At 41.0% G+C, this 10,713-nt stretch overlaps 1 protein-coding gene across 1 annotated transcript; it reads right to left on the bottom strand.

The window, feature by feature from the left end:
• Positions 1–4,620: 4,620 nt before the first annotated feature.
• Positions 4,621–10,317, bottom strand: cibar1 (CBY1 interacting BAR domain containing 1). Its single transcript, XM_034124237.1, is given in 9 exon segments — positions 4,621–5,030; positions 6,124–6,243; positions 7,463–7,576; positions 7,856–7,960; positions 8,531–8,536; positions 8,749–8,850; positions 9,910–9,938; positions 9,941–9,977; positions 10,060–10,317. Coding segments are annotated over 9 exon segments (891 nt in total). The 3' UTR covers positions 4,621–4,910.
• Between the last annotated feature and the right edge of the window lie 396 nt (positions 10,318–10,713).

Genomic DNA, 10,713 nt, shown 5'->3' with positions numbered 1-10,713 from the left:
CTCCACGTTTAGACGCGATCTGCATTTATTTTTTATATATGTCAGTGCCGAGAAAGTCTTTTCGCACAGGTATGTGCGAGCCAAACGGCGTCAGAACGTCCATCTCGGCCTTGGAAAGCTGTGGGTATTCCCTCTCGACTGAAATCCAAGCAGGTCCAGGGGTTCCACTTTGGGAACCCCTGGTATAGACGGTTACACGAGGCCGACACGGAAACGCGGATAACGATAACGATAACGGCTCCCAAGGTGGGTAGATCTGCGGACGAAACGCTTGCGGCTCCGTGTGTACGTCCTATACGATCATTTCCTGATAACGATGACGCCATAGCCCTGCCTCTCCCCACCTCTGCTGCTCACCCCCCCCCGTCACCCGCGTCATTGCTGATGTGTTTCGCCAACAACAACAACAACAACAATGGCGGATCACAGGGTTGCTTTCGTGCTCCAGACGCTACTGACCATGATACAGATGTTAGTGCAAAATCTACAGCTCCTCTACCACAACCATCAGCAACAAGTGGACATGGAGAGAATAAACAGAAGGGCAACCAGGCAACCATGCTCGGGGGGTCTTATTCGCTGCTTTTGGTGTATTTTGTGGCGGAAGTACAGCGCCACTTACAGGCCCGGCATATGTACTACAGCGTCTCCAGCGGGTCGAGCGGTCTCGTGTGTACGGACACGTTTCTTGAGCCGATTCCGTGTGGACGGAAGACTTTTTTGATATCGAATTCGATTAGTTTTTGTTTTCGTCTCTGTTTCGTCTCCATGTGGACGGGGTCTTAGACATCAACACAAATTAACCCTTTATTTTATATGTTTTTGTTAGGCAATTAAGAAAAACAGGTATTAAACCATAACAAAAAAAGTGATTTGCCCAGGCATCAAAGGTATACTTTTTATTAGATGTCTCTCTCACACACAGATGCGCACACACACACACACACACACACACACACACACACACACACACACACACACACACACACACACACACACACTTTCTTTGAAAGCAGATTATTTTGACAGCATTAACAACAGCCATGGGGCGGGATGGATTGGCAGGCACAGTTTGAAGCCAAAGATTGAAATCAGGAAAAGTTTCGTCTCATTTTGAAGCGTGTGTCCTTACCTGATATGTAATGATGATCCACTAAAGTAAAGCTCAATAAACGTTTTATTCCCATTTCTCTTATTTTGACTGCCTTGTTGACTGTAAGTATCCCGGAGGGACGATTGAATGACATTCAACTGTTCTTGTTGGGAGGGGAGAAGGAGACTCACCTGGTGCAGATCTCTACTGAAGGCACTTTAAATAGTATTTATTTTTGCTTGATTTAATTTGCCTGTAAGTTTGTATTTGCTTTTGTCATTTAAACCCTGCAGGGCAAGTTACTTATTATCATATTTCTACTTTCCATTTTCTCTGAACTATTATAAATAACTATAACCTATGATCAATTATCTTTTTGGATGAGTTATGTGATTCATGTATTGCAGTCATTCTTTGTGATGTCATAGATGTAATATGTTGTTGGAAAGTATTTATCTTAGAGTTTTTCTGAACTTTTGCCCTGTTGTGCCCTGTGTGGGTGTATCAGACAAAGCTCTGCTCTGATTGGTCCAGCCTGAGAGTAGATTGACTTGCATTACAACCACCTGAGTGATGAAGTTGTTTGTGTCTACATTTATTGCTAGTTCAGATTAGTGATGATTTATTTGACAATACCTGATGAAGATTCTACTAAGATCAAAACGTTGCGCTGTTAAATTAAATTAGTTGGGAGCTATCGGTGCATGAGTTGATCCTTTGCTGAACCTTTGCACACACACAACACATAGGTTTTCTTGGGAAGAAATTCTCTAAAACACACACACACATATGTTACATTGTTTGCTGGTGTGAAATCCAGGGATTGTGGTAGGGTTCAGAGATCTTAGAACACCACACAGCGCGTCTGCCAGAGGAACCACAGAGGGTGAGACACACACACACACACACACACACACACACACACACACACCACACACACACACACACACACACACACACACAAAACATACACACACAAAAACATACACACGCCAAGGCAGCGCTGTCAGTGAGTCAGTGTGTGAGTCACACTCCGGCTATGCTGCCTCTCGATTTTTTATAACAGCCGCCAGCACGGCACTGTATTTAATATTCCACACAACTGTACTGAAGGACTCTGAGGATCACATGCAAATATTTCAACATCAGCATACACTATAATGTACTTGCGCGCACACACACACACACACACACACACACAATATTTCCTTTAGCCAAATACGCCTGCACACAGATATTCAGGATTTATATGCACACATATACAAACAAAACACTCACTTTCATGCCTGTTCTCTTTGTTCACACACACACACACACACACACACACACACACACACACACACACAGATGTGCGCCCGTCATTGGGGATGACTGCAGATGTGAGTGAGAGTGTGTTGGCAGATGAGTCAGATGGGGAGAGGAGGGAATCCTTACCACTTTGTAAGACATATCTATAGGAGAGCCAATCATAGAATTCTGCACCACAGATACTGACTCCATTAGATTTGACCTATGAATCATCCCCTATACTTTCTCTCAGGAGACTGTGCAGCTTTAGGTGGAGGAAAACATGGAAAGGTGTGTGTAATTGAAATGTCACACAAGTTTATATGTCTGTTTGAGAAGGAATATCAAATCCCCACTTGTTTCCTTGTGCTCAATTTGCAAAACACATTGGCTCTGACCAACAATGTTATTGTTTTGATAGGGATCAACAGGAGCAAAAACTGCACTGTCATGAGGGCGGAGGCCAAGACAATTCCATAAAGTTTAAGTTGCTTACATTACATATCCGGACGTACAATTAGTCTGCTTCCTTTAGAGAGGTAACAGGTGACACACGCACGCACCAGCTATCTACAGGTTGAAAAGAACACAATGTTTCCATATCAGCACTTCCTCAAGTAGCCGATGTAATAAAAGCTTTAAACATTACCCTCTGGTGGTGACTCAGGGGAACTTCCACAACATTTTCAATCCCAAGAGAAAAAAACCATGTTTTTATTGTTTGCTTGTTTCTTTTACTGTGCTGATTTCACAATTTGTGGTTATGGAAGAAATCTGCACAATCGTGTTGGAAGGTACCAGCAGTTTGATAAACAAGAAACCTGTGGCACTCGAGGGCTTCTAGCAAGATCAGTGTGAGGCTCAAGGGAAAGGTGCTGCATATGAAAGCAGCTGCATGAGGCTGTGCGGCGGTTGACGTGTGCCCTGGGTGTTTGATTTGATGGAAGTGGCGTGACGCTGAGGGGCAATGAGTCACTGTCAGCGATAAGGACCTGGGGTTAGGACTGACCTCTCTCAACTGTCACTCTTTTCTCCTTTCTCTTCCCATCTGGTTCTAAGCTTGGATATCCTTGTTTGTTTTTCAGCCTTTGTTTTTTACAGTCAATGACTCATAACCGACTATTGCCTCCTTTTGTACCTTTGACTCTTTGCTAACCTGAGGATTGGTCTTTTTGTTTTATCACTGGCCTCACATGCTTTTTTCTCTTTCATATGCTTTTCTTCTCGAACCCGTCACCGTGCATTCTTCTGCTCAGTGATCAGGGAGTGGAGCCTTTAGGTTTATCTGCGATTGGAAAAAGCTTTCTGACTCACACAAACACACACTTTATAAGGGATGAGTCATTGCAACACGGGCCGTTTAGATGCACAGTATACCAAAGTAAAACTGGTGTGTGACGTGTTTGCGTACACATGAACCTTTATATGCATTAAGGTGCTGTTCGCAGAGGGCTAATGACACACCACCTACGCTGCTTTTATCTCACAGTCACTGAGATAATACGTGTCGCTGTAAGGGACGTTATATTAGTTGAAAATGTAGTTGCATGCACAAAGTCTACATGAATTTGTGAATGTCTGTAAAGGTTAGTGTTTTTTTTCTCCAACTTATACTATTGAAAAAAACCTGTAATGTGTGTGTTGATGTGCAGGAAATGGCCCAGGCAGATGAGGAAGGATAAATGTGTTGAGTGACTCATGCGAGACAGACATAGGAGCCATCAGCCGACACTGTGGTAGACAACACATGCTGTTCTGCGCGCACACACACACACACACACACACACACACACACACACACACACACACACACACAACACACACACACACACACACACACACACACACAGCACACACACACACACACACACACACAACACACACACACACACACACACACACACAACACACACACACACACACACACACACCACACACACCACACACACACACACACACACCACACACAACACACACACACACAAAAATTACATATATATTATATCCTGTTTAACACATTGATGGGTGCAAAATGTCCCCAGCTGCACTCGCACAACTCTTGCATATCTGTGGAAGAGATGACTCACTTTCTACTGCAGAACTACTGTCACTTAGGCTGATTCACACTCTGTACAATTTCTCAAATAACAATATCTGCTGCCCTTTCTATGCAAAGTGAGTAAGGGAACACCATGTACTTATTATAGAGTGGCAATTCACTGGGAACAAAACGCACAATGTGAAAACTGATTCTTTTTTTAATTCATGAAGACGAATTACATGGTGCACTGATAGTTCCAGTACAACTAAATATGTAATGTACATTTCAGCATGTGTTATATAAAAATACATAAGACAATAATTGGCTGGGATTTAAAAGACAAATGTTAGTAAAGGACAATGTGTTCCTAATGAACAACTACAACACACGTCGTGCACTACAATACTGCTCAGACTCACTGTGTGAAATGATTTTGGCAATGACACAATAATACACTTTCAAACAAACAAGATAAAACAATACAACAAATCAATGATCATCATCTGTGTCTTCGTCCTCCTCTTCCTCCTCTTCAGAATCATCCTCATCCTCTTCGTCATCATCATCCTCCTCCTCTCTTCTTGTCTGTCGACTGCAATCCCTTTGTTGCTGTGACAACAAATTAACAGTCAAGATGTTACTAAAACATTTAGTAGGTAGTCATTAAAAGAATAGGACTTTTTTATGACCCACTAGAACTGATAGTGTCTGCAGAGACCCTGCTGCCCTCTGCCTGGATTCTATTTGAAATGTTTGCTGTGTTTCTGGACGTTTCTTTGCCCATCGCTCTGCCTCTTAAGAGCTCTGATTTACCCAAATACTACATTTTTATTGGTCAATTATGGCATTCCACAGTCGGTTATTTCTGAATAACAGACCTCTGCTATTGACGCTGTTCTTAAACAGAAGCATTACGATCCTTTTTGAATTAATATAAATATTGTCCCACCAGTAGGTCAATATTTGTCCACTTTGCATCCTGCATCAACCTGTCTGGGTTTATTGCACAAAATGAATACTTCAATGTTTTTAATTGTTTCTAGCAAGGCACGTGTATAATCAAAAAACAATACTTCTAGTTTTGTCAAGTTTTAAAAGATTTGTATTTCTACATACAAACAGGGTCTCCAATCCACTTTTCTCTCTGTGCTGTGTACCCGACTGCAACCGTGTTTGTTGTTTAGCAGCAACTGCAAATTCCTACATAATACATTCACCTTAATCATGGAAGCAAAAGATGATCTCGAGTTGTGGTGCAAGATGCATTCAGGGCACATTCCGATTACATTGGAGAATTGCAATATGTCTCTGCAAGCTGCAATCTTTACATCTCTAGATACAAGATATAATGTCTGAAATCACACTATGAGACCTGAAGTAGAACAGTGCAGCAACACTGTTGAGATACTGGGGTAAACTGTAGATGTAGGAGGAAATGCAGGATGTTGCTGGCATGCCATGACGTGTGGAGGTTCTAAATGAATGGTGGCTGGGATGATGCTGCATACAGTATGAACCCTGGCACCAGCCTCGACTGGTATGAGGAAAACTATTGGGCTGAGTAGGGAATTCTTTTATTTCATCATCACAATGAAAATAATGCAACTGTCAAATCTTAAAAAAAAAAAAAAAGTAATGCCATAACAGAAACTTCCTGGGGGAATTTGTGTATGAGAGCGTCTATGCACTGTCTGTATCTTACCTGTAAGGTCCCTGAAGTACTCAGGAAGGACCCGGTCCGATCGAGGGAGGTTTTGGAATTAGCTCGCACTATGTCTAAGCGTGACTGGTAGTCAGGGGGGTGCAGCGAACTCCTGAACACCTGCCAAAGACAGTAGGCGCTATATTTTTCCAAAGAAAACAGGAGAATGGAAGCAATGCCTACACACTCTTGCTCTCTTAATGCAATGCAACATAATCATGAAAAGAAAAGAAAAAACTGTCTTTTCTTCACAGTTAAATAAAATGTGCAAAAACACATCATGTCTACACACCTGGAATATCCCTAAAAAATCAACAAATTACAATCTTTCTTTGATCAAGCATAAATAAAGTGGCTCAAAAAGGTATGCCTCAGATAACACGGCAAACTGCCTCTTCAACTATGCCAAAGATAAATTCCAAAAGAAGTCTAGATCATGATTATCTTCATGCCTGTCATTGTGCCATTTTCAGATGATTCAATCTCCCATGCTTTGTGCTATGACTCATTGAAAAACAGCCTTGTCTGGGTGAGGAGTTTCGCTTCACTATGAATGGAAGGGAGATGATTCAGTGCAAAAACACACAGATGAGATGGCAATGGGTGGATAGAAATAGCAAAAGGACATCTACAGGATTAACTTCGCTCACCGAATATCATTGATCCTTTGTTTCCTTACTACAGGCTTTGTCTAGTAATAACAAACGTCACAGAAAATAAAATGTAAACAGAAAAAAGCTCGCTATGACTGAATCATGGAGAGTTCACTTTAAAGTTACCACTTGAGTTAAAAGGGTGTGGACTAAAGTGTGTATGAGCAATGGGTTAATGAGTAATGGGTGAATAATATCATGATAGCCTTGACTTGTTAAATATACCCATCAGGTTTATCAGGTGCACAATAGACTGCCACAGTGACGCGTCCTAAAACCCGGAAGTAAGCTGTGCATGGGTTCCTTCGACAAAAAAGCAATGCAATTTCTCCATAGGATTTGGAAAATAGCTTGAAATAAGGTCTGTGGTTGACACACATTTAAGAGAACGGATCACGGTTTGTTCAGTCGGATAATTTCCACATGTCTACCCTACTTTTTATAATTTTCGAATGATAAATCTAATCGATAGATTTACGATTAGAAAATTATAAAAGTAGGGTAGATATGTGGAGATTATCCGACTGAACAAACACTCTATAGCTGACACATTTAATTATAGATCCCTTTTCTCTGTGAGTAGCACTGTAATGATTTTGTAAGGACAATAGTAACATCTAAATTCACATTTTCTTTGCAAACTAATTATAATGACTGGGCTACTGTTAAACAGAGCATGAGCTCACCTCCAGGTCCTGCTCTTCGTCCACACTTTGAATGCTCTGGAAGGCCAAGGTGTACACCTCCAAGGCCTTGGCATGGAAGGACATCTCCACTGTCACAAACTCGCCAAAGATTTTCTACAAAGGGAAATATAAGGATAAATATCAGTACTGAGTAGGCTTCTGAACTACTCAAATGAATCACAACTACCTACTAGACATGAATAAGTTCTGAAATGACAAAATACAAATTGTTGGAAAACTGAAGGAGGATTAAATGTGTGGGCAGGTGTGAAAAGAAAAAGACCGTCCATATCATCACTGTCTGGTTTCACTTCACTGCCACCCACTGCTTCAACAGACAAATATTCCAACTGTTGAAATCGTGATTCTTAATTTGAGCTCTGTGAAGCGGACCTTGATGTCCCGGATCTTCTGCCTCTCAAACTCGTCTATGGTCTCCTCAAGCTGCCTGGTGGTCCGTGTGGCATCCATGGTGGCTCTCTGGAGCTCACTTTCAGCCTGATGGGGGAACAAGTCAATATACAACATGCTGCAACACACATCAGACCAACACAGGAGGTTATGGCAACAGTGTGCTTAAATATATACATGAACAATATCCCTTTATGCTTGTTAATTTGCTCAATTAGAAAAAATAAATACTTGTTAATAACTTGGCCAATATCAGAGCTGCAGTAATAGAAGTCTAACACCTGTAGTTCCTGTCCCACATGCAAATTCAGATATTGACATGCTAATGGTCTCTAAACAGGAAGAGGATGTAAAACCTTCTGCTAGTTTGACTCTTATGTCTCCTCTAGACAAGAAATGTAACACCTAGACAATAAAGATAGAAGAGAAAAGCTGCTGCCGTCACATATGGGTCCTATAGGTGCTGCAGGTTGGCATTAACATAACTTATGTGACAATAGAGACACTGCAGAGAGTATGAGAGTGTGTCAAGCTAAGCTATTTTCATAATGCGAGTCACATCATATTAAAAAGGAACATATTTGTTATTCAGTAATGTGTTTCTCCTTTTTGTCATACATCACCAGCGATGAGATGCACAGATAACATGGGACAAACCTGAGACTGAAGGCTTGGTCAAGGAAAAAAGTTTGAAAAGATTAACATTAAAAGCAGATTAAAGTGTATTTTCCTGTTGCAACATAGATTGATCTATAACCAACAAGGAATGAAGCTGTATCGAAAGATGTCGCCTGCACTAAAATGTACACGGGTGGCTGTTATAATATCAGAAGTCTCTCTGTGTTTGATATTAGGGAAATATGAAACAAGGATACAATGATCTGCCTGTCGGAGGGGTTCCTCTGTCTGGTCCTCTCGAGCTGAGCCATCTGTTTGGCTTCTCTGTCTCTGGCACTCTGAGTCGCCTTCAGATCCTCCTGCATGGATGCACAAGCACACAAGGACAAAGTAGTCATTATGAAAATGAACAATGAATGTAGATTATTTATAAATGTGTTCCAGGACATCATCTAACAAACGTTATGTGTTTCCAGACCAAGACCTCGAGTAAACCCTGGAGTGCAGGCTTTTGTGTTCTCTTTACCATGAAACAGTTGCTATTGAAGGATGAGATAGTGTATTAGCAGAGAAGCCAATTTCACTTTTTTATGACTTAGCCAGTTAGGTGTAATTATGTGTTTTTTGCCACATACTATAAATTGTGCTAAATATGCAGATTGAAAAGTATTTGATTTATTACAAAAAGTTTAAGTTATCTCAATGGACGAATGATAAGATATAACTTATAGCTAAAATACATTGATTTATTAAAAAAGTCCCAAAGGCATAATGGACATGCTATTATTTGAGTAAAATATTTCCTTTAATCCTGGTTATAACATGAACCTGTGAGGTTCAATGGCACAAAAGGCAGGCAGAGGGCCCATTAAATCATTAAATCAACACTGCCCTCATGTGGGCATGCAGTGGTAATGATACTGACAGTAAAATGTCCAAACTGCCCCCCTCAGCCCTCATTCTCATTTTTCCCTCAGACATCCTTGCAGGTCAGCAGGCATTTAGTATTGAAACATGCTCTGTAATAAGCTTCAGTATTTTTGGAGCTGGGACCAAAGTTATGGCACTATATGGAGAGGGGTACATGGCAAACGTTTTCACCAATTCCAACACCGTCTTTGAGTCTCTCGTCCATATTCTGTCTGGTCCGATTAATTTGTAACTGTGTTTAAAATGTGATATCTCAACAACAAGCAAGGATAAGCCAGAAAAGTAACACCAGTGCTATGACAAATTGCTCAACAGGTTAATATATCTAGAGAAGTTTGGCATTCACAGTACAACAATTATAGTAGTAATAGTTGTTAGCTTCTCCTGGAAGTGAAATTGTTCTTATTTTAGCAATAGTTGTAACTCATTGAGCTTTTTCATTGTCATTTGGAATCAAGTGTAGACGTCAACATGGCAGCAACACTTACCCTTTTACGCTTCACTACAGCTCCATAGCTTTTAATGGCTCTATGACTTTGGATTCAAGTCTTTCCACCTGTAATGCAAGTTACTTCACGTTAGGTTCGGTCTTATCAAACAAACTGAGACTTGCAGTAAGAAATGCATTCTGGTTTTACCTCAGCTTGGCGGTAGTCTTGGATCTTGGCCATGTGGTCTGCAAACTGCTTCATACCCCTCTTCAGATCTGGTGTTTCTGTGTCTGCATACAGGCCAATTTCCCGAACCAGGACATCTGACTTGTCCCGTAACCTGGCTGTTTTACGGACATATGCGGAAAACAGTTGGCACATCTCTCCAAAATGTTTCTCCACATTGGTGATGTTTTCCTGGATCTTTCTTGTCTGGTTGTCTCTGGAGAGAGAAAAAGACAACATTTACAGGCTGACAGCAGTGATCAAACAGTGAAGGGGACACAGAAGTGAATTTGTCCAACATATTTGTGCTGGGAAGAAATTAGAATGACTTTTGATCTTGTAATATTGGTCAGGGGGTCTCAGATCAAAGACAGACAGCAGGGAGTGGGACATCCTAGATATGTATACAATTGATTTGCTTATTTATACTGGGCCTTCTTTTACGTGTATGTGGCCTAAAGTTTCAAAAATAAAGGTATATTTTTTAAGGTGTGTACCATGCTAACCTATTAAAAGAATAATACAAATGTGAAGCTGTAGCTTATTTTCCTCGCTGTTATGAATAGCATTTAGCCTGCGGATTTATGGGCAACAGTTCATCATCAGTGTTGTGTAAATGAACTGTTCCTTTGTTAT

The sequence above is a fragment of the Trematomus bernacchii genome, unplaced genomic scaffold (assembly GCF_902827165.1).
Source record: "Trematomus bernacchii unplaced genomic scaffold, fTreBer1.1, whole genome shotgun sequence".
In the NCBI taxonomy this organism is placed as follows: domain Eukaryota; kingdom Metazoa; phylum Chordata; class Actinopteri; order Perciformes; family Nototheniidae; genus Trematomus; species Trematomus bernacchii.
The sequence above is the reverse complement of the archived record's forward strand: the minus strand, read 5'-3'. Positions and strand labels throughout refer to the sequence as shown.